Source organism: Dermochelys coriacea, chromosome 1, assembly GCF_009764565.3.
Source record: "Dermochelys coriacea isolate rDerCor1 chromosome 1, rDerCor1.pri.v4, whole genome shotgun sequence".
NCBI lineage: Eukaryota > Metazoa > Chordata > Testudines > Dermochelyidae > Dermochelys > Dermochelys coriacea.
Window position 1 is genome coordinate 324,408,913 of NC_050068.2, and position 15,760 is coordinate 324,424,672.

General features: G+C 40.0%; 1 protein-coding gene across 1 annotated transcript in view; it reads right to left on the reverse strand.

Moving 5' to 3' along the window:
• Positions 1-1,224: 1,224 nt before the first annotated feature.
• Positions 1,225-15,760, reverse strand: part of SLC2A13 (solute carrier family 2 member 13) — a 329,544-nt gene continuing 315,008 nt past the window's right edge. The window contains 3 exon segments of the mRNA XM_038392556.2: positions 1,225-3,122; positions 4,713-4,865; positions 5,004-5,125. Of these exon segments, the coding sequence (XP_038248484.1) occupies positions 2,896-3,122; positions 4,713-4,865; positions 5,004-5,125 (502 nt within the window). The 3' untranslated portion in view covers positions 1,225-2,895.

The window sequence follows — 15,760 nt, forward strand, 5'->3', positions numbered from 1 at the left end:
TTTTCTGAATCATAGCCTGGAGAATAGACTTTTGGGGGTCAGGCAGAAGCCAGGTTACCCATAAAAGTATTTAAGACTATCTTGTGCCTTCAGTGAAGGCTATACACTGGCAACGGTGTGCCTAATAGAGTGTACGTTTGAATTTGTACATGCTGCAACATTTTCAACATCTCATACTTGAGAGCATAAAAGTGTGGTGTGCCTAAATGAGAGCAGAGATCTGGCCCTCTAACTGAGCAGGTGCATATTCAAAGTCCAATCATGCCAAAACTTAGTGACTGTGACTTATTTAAAAGCCCTCTGTTTATCATGCTTATTTCCTCCTTTTCCAAATTACAAGAGGGATGTTTTAAACCATTTGCTTTTTAAACAGTTCTTTTCGTTAACAGTTTTATAAAGTTAAAAAGACAGCCACACCCAACTCTGACAAAATACACAATTCAAAGAAAACTCAAGGAGTTAGAAAAGCCCCTGTATAAAATTATATAGAGCAATATAAATCAGATCTAGCAAAGAGTTACAATACAAACTTATTACCCATGTGTGACCCACTAAAAATAATTAGGCAACCAATAACATTCTTGTTCTTAGAGAGCAAACCCACATTCAAAATATCTCTCTCAATACATGAAAAGGCCACCAAACCTATATCTATAAAACCCAACGATCTCATATAGTTTCATCAAAACTGTACAGCATGAAAAAAAAGGGAGGAAACGGTATTTCTGAAAAGGGATTTTTCCTCCATTCAGAATTTCAGGGGTATGACTTTGAGCTTCCAACTTTTTTTAAACTTATTTCTCTGAAGGATTAACTGGGTAAGGGGTAGAGAGGAAGGAAAATATCATGATATTTTAATGCAGCCTTATAAGATTCTACTTGCCAACACAAGTAATTTTTTGGCAGGTGAATAAAATACCATTAATTTTTTCATTACCATGGTGAATGTGGGTGAGCAGCTTTTTGTGCCTGACGTGGTGAATTTTCCTGACAATTTTGCAATGCTTCATAAGACAATTAATGTGAGTAAATATCAGCATTTGAATACCGCTAATTTTCTTTTCAGATCCAAATAGACTGTATGAGTAAAGGGAGGAAAGACCTGCTAGAAATAATTTACTTTGCACATAAGACATAAATTGAAAGTGACATGTATATTAATGAGCAATGGGGCAGTGATTGCTGTGAACTTATCAACACAAGATCTTAACCCTATTTTTCTTAAAACTGATATTTGTGTTCAAAACTGGACACGTACCCGAATGCTCAGATGCACAAATGGGAATGAAAAATCTCTTTTTTCCAGTTAACCTTTCCAATTAAGGCCTTTAAGTGGCACTTATCAATATATGTCAGTTTATTTGTCCAGGCAATCACGTTTAATTACACCTTACTGTGAGCTTCAGGTCATTCTTTGGCAATTTAGCTCACTAATACCAACTACTGATCATAATATATTGTCAAAGATCAATAGCTGGATAGAGTAATATAACCGACATCCACTGTGCCAATAGAGTTGAAACACTGAGCAATTTAGTACAGACCTCTGGATATCACCGCAAAGAAACAAGAGTTGAATCCCATTAGGGAAATGTAGGAGATACATCTCTCCCATAAAGACAGAAGATATTTGTATTTTCAAACTGTGTGATAATTTCAAGTGATTATTCTACAGCATCCTGTGGATTTCTCATTCTGCTTATTTCATATTCGGGCTGCTGTGACAAAAACACCAAATATGTAGGGCTAGAGTCACAAAGGGATTTAGGCACCTAACTGCCATTTTGGGTACCTAAATCCCAGGATCAGGCACCACTGGGATTCGCAAAACCCCTGCTCAGTTGCTGCCAAACCCTGTAGATTCCTAAGATTTTGCATTAACAGTTCCCCTTGGTGCTGATATTGTGCCTCTCAGTACATGCACTGTGGCTCCCCTGTAGGTGTCTGGATACCTAAGCCCCAGTGCACTGCACAAACCAGGGGAAGATAAGAATTCCTCCACCTAACTCGCCTGCAGGGCCCAATCTTCGGTGCATGCTCACAGGAGGAGGATGCAGAGGAGCACCTCACTCATCTTTTATCCCAGTGGCTGGGGTACTCATCAAGGATGTGGGAGTGCCCTGGTTCAAGTTGCCCGTCCACCTGAGACAGAGAAGCGTTTCAAATAGGGATCTGCCACCTCTCAGGTGATTGCCCAACTCCTGGTGAATCTCCAAGAGAGGGCTTGCAGCTGAGAATCCCAAGGAGAGGGAGATGCCTCCCTCCAGCCTGGATTTAGGTGCCAAACTCTCAGAGAGAGACACAGCTTACGACACCCCCCTCTCCCTGGCATCTCCCATTGGCTATAGGAATTCACCTAGTGTGCTGGCTTTGGTGAATCCCATTCACAGGTGCCTATATCCAACCAGTCATTGTACAGGAAGCCTGAGTGCTTAACTCAAATTTTGTGAATCCCAGTGATTTTTTTAGGTGCCTAGAAGTTAAAGTTCTTTTGTGAATCCAGCCCGTTCCCAGATTTATTCTACTTTTATGAGTCATTTGGTTGCTGATTAGCTATTACATTATTTTAACTTTTGTCAGCAAAGAAAGATAAGGATATATAGTATGGTACACCGTATGCATTTCATTTGGTATAATGCACAGATACCTGTATTGCACACCATAGGTAAATTCATACAATCGAAGAATTAAATCCCCTTTGGAAACCATTACTTTCCATGATCAGAAAACATTATTACACTTAATTTTCTCCCAAATGAAGTATTTTAGTATATGAAGGCATTTGTAACTAGGCAGTAGAAAAGAGAACCAGACCAGAAGCAGGGCAGTGAGGTCACCAACAGCTGCTCTTCCCCCAGAAGGCTTTTAAATGATTAATACATCAGCAGCTGAAAATTATTCCACATCAGAAGCATCATTGTCAGACAGATGATAATTACTTCCCTTCACCCGAATATATTCAATATACCTCCCTTCATCAGAATCTGAAATACCACATGTACATAGCCTGTTTTCAAACAAAGATTCAATTTCCTCTAGTTTTTTCCCTTTAGTCTCAGGAAGGCAGCCGTAGATGAAAATGAGTCCCACACCAGCAAACCCTGCATAGAGGAAGAATGCCCCTGCAATACAAAACAACACACATACTAGGTTACAGAACTTTAACCCTCCTGTCTTTACCATCTCCCACAGAAACAACAGACTTAGGAGGCTACAGAAATCAAAGAAGTTTGTGAAATATGAACTGCAGCATTACAATAAAGGAGCACGTCTATGGGCATGAGAAAAAACTGCTTTTTTACATCACTCTTTAATAAATCAAATTAGTAAGGGGCAATACTCCATTTGGTTTTAGAGTAACATGGAAACTCATACAGATCCTTTTAATTTCCCATCAGTTAAAAGAAATAGCAACAACACTACTGGAGGTCTGCAATAAAGAGACACGTGAAAGGGAAGGTTTGGCTTCCCCCCCGGCTGAATGGGCCTTGAGGTGACCCAAAACACAGAGAAACATCAACAAAAATAGCCAAAAGGATTACACAGATTAAACCAGACTCTTGAATTTATCCTATCCCTAATTACTATTTACATTGACTGTATAACCACATGACTAGGCATGTGATGGTAATGACATGAAGGGGAATCTCAGATACTACTATGTGATAAAAGTTGGCAAATGCTACCCTTTTAAATGGGAACCACAGTATTACACTAAACAGAAGGTTTCCTTCATTTTCCTCATTTTAAATTATCTGTCTACATTCCCTTCTTAAAGAATGAAACTTACTAAACTAGTGTTAATCAAGAACTTGGCAGCTAAAATGGCATACCACAAAACAGCTAGTATATCATCATCTAAACCAGGGGTGGGCAAACTTTTTGGCCTGAGGGACACAGGTGGGTGGGGAAATTGCATGCAGGGCCAGGGCTGGGGATTGGGGTGTGGAAGGGAGTGCGGGGTGTGGGAGAGGGTGCGGTGTGCAGGAAGGGGCTCAGGGCAAGAAGTTGGGACAGGGACAGAGAAAAAGTGCAGAGTGTATGAGGGGGCTCAGGGCAGGGGTGCGGGTGTGGCAGGTGCTCAGGGCAAGTGGTTGGGGTGCAGGAGAGGTGTGGCAGGGGGCTCAAGGCAGAGGGTTAGGGTACAGGAGGGGGGCAGGGTGCAGCAGGGGGCTCAGGGCAGGGGCTTGGGGTGCAGGGGGCTCAGGGCAGGGAGCTGGGGAGTGGGGTGCAGGAGGGGTTCATGTTCCGACCTGGCGTCGCTTACCTGGACTGGCTCCAGGGTGACAGCGGCATGCACCGGGGCCAGGGCCAACTCCCTGCTTGCCTGTCGTGGCCCAGCACCGCTCTGGGAAGCGGCTGGCACCATGTCTCTGCGGCCCCTTGGGGGGGGCAGAGAGCTCCGCATGCTGCTCTTGTCTGTGCGTACTTCTCCCGAAGCTCCCATTGGCTGTGGTTCCCTGTTCCCGGCCAATGGGAGCTTCAGGGGAGGTACCCACAGGCAAGAGCAGTGCATGGAGCCCTCTGCCCCGCTCCCCCAGGAGCTGCAGGGACATGGCAATCCCGCGGGCCGGATCCAAAGCCCTGATGGGCTGGATCCGGCTCGCGGGCTGTAGTTTGCTCACCCCTGATCTAAACTGTAGTAAATCTACGTGCCATGTAAGACAATACAAATGTTAATACTGCAGATTAAGACATAAACAACATCTTACCATAGTATGTAAGGTATTCTGCTGTATGCAAAAATGTCAGCGACACCAGAACATTGAAAATCCAGTTTACACCAGATGAACATGCATTTCCTGTACTTCTAGCCCAAAGTGGATAGATTTCAGAATTTACTGTCCAGGGCATAGGTCCCATTCCTGAGAATTAAAAAAAGATCAATTTTAGTATAACAATCAGACTGAACAGTAAGAGAAGCTTCAAGTGGTTTGACCATTAAGAACATCAAATGTTTGCTATTTACTTAAAACTATGTGCTAAAACAAGTATTTGCTTACCAGGTGCAAAGAAAACCAAGTATAAAATAAGGCCCAGAAGTGTTGTCCAAGAGTATGGAGTAGGGCAGAAATTGTATGCCCAAAATAATTCTTCCGTTTTGAATCTGGTTTCATTCGAACATCTGAAAAATAACCATATAAAATAATCATTAGATAATCGTGTTCAGGGAAATTAGCAGCCTTTCAATACAAATGTGGTATCTGAATGTCTTAATGAAAAAAACAACAAGCAAATATATTTTCAAAATTTTTAATGTCAGATCAAGCAAGTATAAAGTTATAAAACTGAATTGTTCCTTCATTTAATAAAGACATTTTGAGCCAAATGCCACATTCAAGTACATGCCTATTTCAAAGCCATTCAAAGACATTTTGTGTTTGACATTGTGGCCCAAGGAATAGTAACCAGTGGCTCTGCACTTAAATACTGACTCATGTTCTTAGGGCCCAATCCTCCAATTCTTCAGACGAATAGTGCCACCAAAACCAACTCACGTAAACATTACCCATCTGAGTAAGAGGTGCAGCATCAGGCCCATAAGCTGGAAGTGCTGCAACAGTAGCGTATTCATGCCAGAAGTGTGGGGTGCTAAACTTTTAACTCAAAGTACATAGTTTTTACACTGGAATCTTCGGACATAACCAGTAAGGCATTGATCTGTGCCAAAACCAGGAAAACATGTTTGTATAACGGGGAAAAAAGTTCTTTTCTTCTAAAGACTACACCAATGTCTATGTATGGTACTTCATGACCTAAACTGTATGTAAGGAGAAAGTATTTGAATTGCTGGAGAAAAAGTATGCTTCTCCATCTCCATCTCTCCCACTCTGCATGCATTTAGAAATTGTGCATTTCCAGCAATGAAGTGTCCAAAATAGAGCTTATGATCCATGCATGTAAAAGCACATCAAAACATAATGTCAAATAGTTTAGTATCAGTGAACTAGTTTAATATTTTAGTTTTTATAGATTTAAAGGGATACCAACAACTTGAACTTTTTGAATTGATTTTTTTTAAAAAATCCACTTTCTGAAAGAGTACTCTTTAAATAGTATGTTTTGATTTATTACAATTCATTAATTATTTTTGGTAAGGATTTTCCTGTTTTCTTGTTGATGTTTATAAGGATCTTTTCAGCAAGTCAGAAATTTACTAACTGACTCTACAATGCATAAAGTAAATAAACTTGAAGGAGATATTTTCTTCTCCTTTCCCCAAATAACTTTTTAATTATGATAACCTTAGCTGTTACTGTTGACTACCATAGTACCACATTTTCAGTCAGAAATGTGATTTTTAAGATGACGGTGTCCCTATAGTATAGACAAAACGTTACTTTTTTGTAGACAAAAAAGTATAAAGTATTGAACATCTGTGTAGGTTAAAAATTTCTGATACAGCTGCACACCCATGCATTTGATGTGTCATATAGTATGAAAAACAGGATGCACTGGTGTAAGTGGGCAATAAGTAGTGAGGAGGAAAAGCAGGAATTACCATCTGGAACGTATTATTGGGCCTGTCATTATTACAGTTGATTCCCAAAAAACTGCAAAAGAAAAACTGTTATACCTCTTAAACTTGGTATGCTGCTGGTTTATGAAATGAATGATAAATTGTGACAGAGTGCTGAGAACCAGCAGCTGAAGCAGCACTCTGGTCACTGCAAATTTAGTTAGTTCCCTCCAGAAAGTCTGAGTTCCAAAGGAGTGGATAATTACTAGGCTGGGAGAGCTAAATTGCTAATTGGCACGTTAACTGCCGGAGTAGAAAAGGAGCACAGGAGGAAAGTATGAGGAGGAAAACAGAGAGAGGTGGTGATGGGGCAGGCCAGCAGGGCCATGGTAAAGAGAGATCTCTGCATGGAGAGATCCCTGCCCTCTCTTCTCTCTGGCAAAAAGGAATGATGATAGAATTGCTGGATGGGAAAGAGGGTGGTGTTGATATAACATGTTAGGATATAGATATTCAGGTCTGTCTGTAAAAGCCTATACTCTAAGAATTTAGGTGTATTCTTATCACTTAGCTAGTTCTAGAGGTATAAAAGAATCAAAATTACTGTCTGCCGGTGTAAGGGCCTTCTCTTACTGTGACAGTCTGAGGCCCTGTTCTTATGCTAAGGCCTTTGGCTAAGCAACAGAGGCAGCCAAAAGCTGGAAAGCGACCGATCACCACCTCACATTCCAAATTAGTCACATTGAAATAAGGTGCTATTGGGCTGTTAGGATACAATCCTGTCTTGATAGTGCCTATCACCTCCAGAGAAAGGGAAGTACCTAGAAAATGTAAAAGGAAACTTAGTTTGATAGTATCCTGTCTGGCAAGAACTCACTTATCAATAGCTGGGATGTGAAATCCTCACTTCTGTATTGTTTTGTCATTATAGTTCCCACTTTGCTGTTGTTTGTCTGTATAATCTCTGTCTGGTTCTGTGATTGTTCCTGTCTGCTGTATAATTAATTTTGCTGGGTGTAAACTAATTAAGGTGGTGGGATATAATTGGTTACATAATCATGTTACAATATGTTAGGACTGGTTAGTTAAATTTCACTAAAATGATTGGTTAAGGTATAGCTAAGCAGAACTCAAGTTTTACTATATAGTCTGCAGTCAATCAGGAAGTGGGTGGATGGGGGAAATGGGAACAGGGAATGGGGGTGGGGAAATTGGAATCATGTTTGGCTAAGGGCAGGAATGGGAACAGGGACACAGGTGTAAGGCTCTGTGGTGTCAGAGCTGGGAAGGGGGACACTAAGGAAGGAAACTGGAATCATGCTTGCTGGAAGTTCACCCCAATAAACATCGAATTGTTTGCACCTTTGGACTTCGGGTATTGTTGCTCTCTGTTCATGCGAGAAGGACCAGGGAAGTAAGTGGGTGAAGGAATAAACCCCCTAAATTAACATAAATAAACTACACGGTGGTGGTTACAAACCAGAGGTGTTAGAGCCATTTGTCCACGAAGACAGGAGCAGAGGGCCATGCCCTATCACATAAAGATAACAACATGGCTGATAAAACATAATACTTCCTAATTGGAATTAACCCACTATATATTCTCAGGCAAAGTTTGAGCATACAGGTCAATTCAATGTTTACTGTTAAGTTTACATAATGTTAAAGTTTAAAACAAACCCAAATCTCAACTTCAGAATGCCTGGAAATATAGGCACACTTAAAATAGGTATAAAAATAATCCAAACATTGGATAGATTGTCAATGCACATTTAAAGCCAGAAAAACAACCTTAACTCTTCCCTAGTTTAATTGAGTTATAAGGATTTCTACATCACTGTTTGCATATGTTCAGTACTCTTATGTTTTTGAGTACTTTTAAACAAATGGTCTAAGCTAAGAAAGCTGGGCTATGCATGCGTGATGAACATAGCTATTAAGTAACACCTTTCATCTCCTAACACTGATGTACCTGTGGAATCATAATTCACTCTCTGCAGAATAAAGGGCACGTTTAGTAACCCTGTCTCATTCAGTTTCTTCTGGTTTGTTTCTGGCCTTCAGATGACAAACATATGGATAACCAAGGCCAGTTAAATACTCCCCACAAAAGATGGCTTGCCAGGCAGAAAGAATAAACAGATCTTTAGCAACTGCTGCTACATGGCTATCCAGAAGCAACTGGCAATCTAACAAGACCCCAGGTTGCAAACCTGATTAAGACTGAGGGATCAAGGAAACTGCTATAATCTTTGTCATTTCTTCTGGCTGGATCTCCCAACTGTAAAACATTACACCAGGTCTTGTCTCATCTCACCTCTGATATTTTGTTTGTGGCTTAGTTCAATGACACATTGTACACTGAAATAACTTGAAAAACAACATCCCCTACCTTTTTTTTGGCAAACTTTTACAGTATAAACAGTTTCATGCATTCCTCCCTGATGGGTAAAGGTTCAATTTGATTCAGGCAATGTACAGTGTGTGATATTCACGCAAGATGGTGAATTAACTGGAAGACTATCCCTGTGCGTAAGTTGGTGGTTCCTTAAATGCTGAGCAAATGATTTTTGATATAGTTAATATCCTAGCACCTGGTGATTGCATAGCCTTCTCCATCCATCCCTGCATGGTCACCTCCTTTGCATTTGCATCACCATCAAATCAGAGAATTGCTCAGACAATGCCCTACAGTTTCATTAGCACACATTTGCTTCTTTCACTGTTACTGTTAGTACATTTGCAGGTTCATAGTAATGAATACAAGCTGATTATTACTTTAAAATGTCTTGTTGCAAACAATATTGTAACTGGTTTCTTTGTTCCTTTCAGTCTGCACTGCAGCTGCCCGTCAAAGAAGAGTCTGCTGCTTTCTTATGATTTTTTTTGTCACAGTAAACAAAGACGTTACTTTGTTTTATCATCTTGTAGCTATATCTACCAGCATGCACCAACCTACTGATTCCCATAGGCATCACCACCAAGAGGCTTGGATGTTTCATTCTATCACAGTTTTTCTCCAGATGTGTCCTTCTACTTTTGACAGAATGGAATAAACATAAAGCATATGGGGAAAAAACACATGTCATTAAAAACCTCCTTCTGCTGGGGCCACTGATTTGCTCTTTCTAGAAACGTCAGTAACGGAGAGGAAGTACTGTTTCAAGGAAAGCTGATTCAGTGTCATGGATATAGGAAAAAACAGCATTAGAAACTAAATGTTAGTATAAACTTGGGCAGGTATGATCCTCTGTGCTTTGTTTATCTTCTCTATAATGAGGTAGCACATGGCACCCAGAAGAAACCCATTAGCTACAGATAGAGATATATATTTGCACTTGCTGAAGGCTGGCACATCAAGATATGTAAATAAATAAAACGAATGCAAGGCCAATAGGTTAGAAACTGACTGCTGCAGGAAGTACCGTTAATGTAGTCATTCTAATGCAATCATCTACCATTTTACTAAGAAAATATGTTAATAATAATAACTATACAGCATGCTGCTACATAAAGGGCTGTATTTGGAACTGCATGAATGGAATATCTATGGTAGTTACCCAAATGCTTTCTGAGCAATTTCATCACTTTAATGGGAATGCAAATACAAGGAGAAAATTCCATGGAAATAGTTTACAAAAGAAATTATGCAAATCTGGTCCCAGCAGAAAGAGTTTATAAATAACAAGAATGTGTCAGATTATAAAACTATAAGCTGTAAGGATATATCAGATCACTTCCCCTTAAATTGCAGCTGAAGTGAAAACATAATAGACTCACAGTTAAAATATTTTAATGCAAGTTGCTTTTGTCATGTACTTTCTGCAAACACTTTAAGAAGCACCCTTTACTTTAATTAATGGAAACTAAACAGCCATAACATATTGAGAAATCCACCGCAAATTACTCTCAGTATCTCAGGAGAACTCAAACTTGCTAACAGGAGATTTTATCATCCTCATGGGCTGAAAACAAATCTAGAGCAATAGTTTATATAATGACATAGGCTATGGTGTTCCAGTCAAAAGCCAATTTGTAGTAATTCATGTTAATGTAAGGTTTCAGAGTAGCAGCTGTGTTCGTCTGTATTCGCAAAAAGAAAAGGAGTACTTGTGGCACCTTAGAGATTAACAAATTTATTAGAGCATAAGCTTTCGTGAGCTACAGCTCACTTCATCGGATGCATTTGGTGGAAATTTTTTTTTTCTACCAAATGCATCTGATGAAGTGAGCTGTAGTTCACGAAAGCTTATGCTCTAATAAATTTGTTAGTCTCTAAGGTGCCACAAGTACTCCTTTTCTTCATGTTAATGTGGTAACACTATTTGTGTTGAACTCAGATGAGACGCTTATTAACTCTTACCTGTAGTAATGCTAAATAAGATTATTGGAACTTTACTTGAGGTAAATATGGTAAATACTCATTTGAAACAGATGATTAATTTACTGGGTTATTTATTTTTAATACATCCATTTATACATAGTAAGTCACCACTATCGTCATCTCAGGTCAAATGCTGCTAATAATTTTAAAGTTCTTATGCTTACACAGAAGTGTGTCACTTTCTCATTTCACTGTGACCACAGAAGGGATTTTTTTTTTTTTAATCAGAAAAGTCACTGTAGTTAGGAATATTTGAAAAACCTTATTTTCTAAGGGCTTAATCCAAGGTCTCTTGAAGTCTTTCCATGGACTTCAGTTATCTTTAGATTTTTATAACCGTAAATGCGTATTTTTAATGTGCAATATATTAACACATTTTTAAAACCATGTAAACACTCAGGAAGATAAAAACTGCTCTGGGCTGTCCAAAATACTTCAGGTAGAAGTAATGGGATGAAACTGAGAAGAAGATATTTTTCTTGAGAGTCAGCATTAGTTTTCCTAATAACAAGGCCAACTGGACTGTAGAATAACTCCCCAGGGCAGTGCTGGAAATACCAGCATGGGCATAATTTAGAACTACATTAGAGAAATCATTAGGAAATATATTGGAAAAAAAATTCAGCAAAACAAGAGAAAGTGACCCAACTGATCTTCCCTTCTCTAATTCCTATTAACTTTTGATTTGTTGTAAGGGTGACATATTGGGGCAACATCATGAAACAGACTATAAGAACGGCCATAATGGGTCAGATCAATGGTCTATCTGGACCAATTATCCCATCTTTTGACAGTGGCCAGTGCCAGACACTTGAGAGGAAATGAACAGAACAGGGCAATTATCGAGTGTCATCCAGTCTCAGATTCAGGCAGTTGGAGGTTTAGGGACACCCAGAGCATAGGTGGACAGGATATTACACGACCAACACAGAAAAATGTAATATTCCTATAAAGATGGGTATTATTGTCCCACTAAGCACATTTGTGGGAGTTAGATTTTTAACCCAAAGGATTTTTTCATAGTAAATGTATTATATATGATGGCCTCCTCTTTACTAACATTCTGGCCTGTTCACCAGCATTTTAGACTAATGCAGTTAAAAGTTCAAAGCTTTCATCCACGAAGTCTAAGGATATAAAATAATTTTCTACAAATTCACCAGTGTTATGATTCAGCTCTTTAAATGCTGAAATAAACACATTTCAAAATGATTCTCTGTACTTGGAGATGATGTGTAGCTGTCAAAGCTAATTCCCCACTCTGGCACTTAGAGTGCAGAAGATGGGGGCCCGCAAGGATTTAAAAAATTAACACTGGCCACTTCAGGCTTGTATTAAACTCCAAAGGTTACAGCTTTTCTCTGACCTTGGATTGGTAGATGCTGCCCCTACCCAAGTGCAGAACCCCTTTGAGAGCCCAGGAAGGCGCACTTGGGAATTCCTTTCTGTGGGGTACTCTCAAGTCCTTTTACGCCCCTCCCCGGGGAAGAGCTCAGAAAGGAAAAAATAAAAGGAAATCAGCTGTTTCTACCAGCTAATTAAACAACATGTGCACAAACCTCTTACAACACAAAAATCCAATTCTGTTCTTAAAAAAGGTAAATTTTATTAATAAAAAATAAGAAAGAAAATACATCTGGGAACTCAGGCTGTTGCTAGATTTTAAAAGAGCAACGATAAGAATTAAGCACCAAGAATAGCTTTCCTGAGATCCAGCTTAAAGGTTACAAGCAAAACAAACTTGGGGTTAGCACAGAGGAATCCACAAGCCATAATGAAATAAAAGGGATAAACTTAATTGCATCTTGCTAGACATTTCCTGATTTACTTACATATCTGTGTTTTAAATGAGTAGTTTCTAGGTTTGATACTGATGATTTTTTTCATACCTGGCCCAAGCTTCTTACAGCATAGCTGTTGCTCTGTCTGCCTCTCCCCGGGAGAACAACAGACAGACAAAAGGAGAGTCTTTTTTCAATTTTAAAAATTTCTAGTCTTCCCATTGGATCTTTTGGCCAAGTGCCCACTCACTTCCTTTTACCTATGCATAGCAGTTAGACTTCTTAACCCTTTACAGGTAGAGCAATTAGAGAACAGTTACTAAGAGGGATTTTATAGCTACTGGCTGGCTGGGTGTCTATAAAAGGGAGCTATCCCCCACCTCTTCATTTGTCACAGTAGCCCTAGCTGCTGATGGTGTACAAAGACATTGGGTCTGATTCTCATTTACACAACACTCACTTTTCACTGCTCGAACAGTGTACATCCACTTTGGGGCTATTAATACTCCAAATGCCAAGTTCCTGTGTTAAGTGATGATGATCCATAGTTTACTTTTGCCATTGGATAACAGGGTTGATTCACTGTGGCTGCTCTGTCTCATAGCCTCTGGTGTAACTGAGGTTCTGTGAGATATGATGCAAATGTGTATTCTACTAGGTGCACACCCAACCAGAGCCGGAGAATTTTTCCTAGCAGTACCTATAGGAAGCAGCACTCGCGTCTCGTGGCCACACCCTTCCCCTGACTATCTGAGACTGCCTCAATCCCCCTTCAGTTCCTTCCCAACAATCATTCAGTGACTACACTGATCCAGAGAGCATGGAGGATGGGTCATGGAATACACAGCTGCATCACATCTCAAAGAACTAGTTAGAGTAAGTAACTGTTTCTTCTCTTTTGAGTAGATGCAGCCATGAATTCCACTTAGGTGACTCACAAGCAGTATCCATAGAGGGTGGGACTCAGAGTCTACTTGAACAAGGACTGCAAGACTGCCTTCCCAAAGTTTGCATCTGCTCTGGACGCCATGGTAATGCCATAATGATTCATAAACATATGTACTGATGACCATATGGTAGCCCTGCAAATGTCCAATATTGAGATGTCACTTAAGAATGCCACTGACGTAGCTTGCATTCTTGTAAAAGGGGCTTGCTCCCACTGAGGGGCGTGTAGATGAATCTATTTCATGTGCAGTCTTGATACAGGATGTTACCCCTTTAGAGAGCATCTGTGAAGAGACCGCTTAACCCTTCTCAGGGTCTGCATATGACACAAACAGGCGAAGCGAAGCACTGAAGGGTTAATCCTGTCCAGGATGAAGGCTAGACATCAGCTGATGTCTAACATGTGAAGGCACTGCTTGTCTGAGATGAATGCAGCTTCGGAAAGAACACAGGTAAAGAAACTACCTGGTTCAACAAAAATTTGGGGTGCGGCTGCAAGGTCACTTTGTCTTTGGAGAACTATATCTAAGGAGGGTCTGTCATCAAAGCCTGCAGCTCACATGCTCTCCTTGTGAATGTTATTGCCACCAAATGTAGGTTTTTGACACAAGAGAGTAAAGGGACAAGATGTCAGAGGCTTGAATGGAGGGCCCATCAGAGCCTCTAAGACTATCCTAAGATCCCACAAAGGAACTGTTTCCTACTCCAGCAGATGGAGACAAAGAATTCCTTTTGAGAATCTTGCTACCGTGGCATTGGAAAATACCAGTGAAGGGTTGGACAGTAAACTGGCCTGAGCCACATTTGAAGAGGGCGAAGGCAGAACATGGCAAACTGAACCACCTGTGTGCATGTGACCCAAGAGTCTCAGGCACAAGTGAACCATTGTGGAAGGTTGAGACTGCAGACTGAGACAAAGGCAGCATATTGTCTGAAAACAGTCGGTCAGCAAAAATGCTCTCGAACTTGTAAGATTCATATCCACAGACACATCCTGAGTGAATCTGGAGAGGCAACCAAAAAAGCAGAACATATATTTTGGAGTAAAATTGATGATATGTATGTGGTCTTAATGCCATCTGAACTAAGACTCAAAGCATAACTCTCTTTGCCAAATGATGAATAATAAATTGATTTCAAAAATAACTAAATTCTGAAATATCAACAGGCATCTTTTCTCACAGTTTCCGAGTCACTGGCTCACATGCCTCAGAATGGATCCATTGAAAATGTAAGCCTTTCTGGAGGAGCTTATGTCCACATCCACAATTCTTACATCTATAACATACATCTGAAGTAACGTCTTGATCATTAAAACACACATTGCCACCAATATGTGAGTAAAGCATTTTATGCCAGATGATCAGCCTCAATTTAAAAAACAAAACAGATCTAGGCTTGAAAAATGTGCACATAATGTTTACCACTGCGCTTAGCTAGATGCTGCTTCACTTCTGGTTATACAATAATATCAGGGGCATCTTCCAACAGTTGCAGCATTTTGCTAAAACTGCTAATGAGCTTTTGAAATATTGACATCCACCAAAAGGAAAGATATTGGAAAAAGAGATTACTTTGGGCAAGAAACCTAATGTCATGTTTGCAAGGTTCTCGGTGAGACTGAAGAGGAGTAAATGAATACTGTTCTAGGCAGATGACTAACCTTTATCTACCAAAAAGAAAAGGAGTACTTGTGGCACCTTAGAGACTAACAAATTTATTAGAGCATAAGCTTTCGTGAGCTACAGCTCACTTCATCGGATGCTCACGAAAACTTATGCTCTAATAAATTTGTTAGTCTCTAAGGTGCCATAAGTACTCCTTTTCTTTTTGCGAATACAGACTAACACGGCTGCTACTCTGAAACCTGTCTTTATCTACCAGTCATTCTTAGAGCTTTTTATTGGTCCCAGCATTATAGTGTCTGCCAACTAAATGTGGAGAATCTTAGATTATGTGTTCCTTGGCAAAGAAGAGAAACATTGCTTGGCATTTTAACTGGATAACAGCTATAGTAATTGGAGCAGGCCAAAGTATCTAATAAATGTCAAACTGAAGTGGTAACAGCAGTTTTTGTCTCTATGCAATGCAATGCAGAGCACATAAGTTCAGTAGCAGCAAGTGTGGCTAGAACAATACTAATGAGACAATATTCACTGCAAGTTGTATGACTGGCAGTCCCTACTG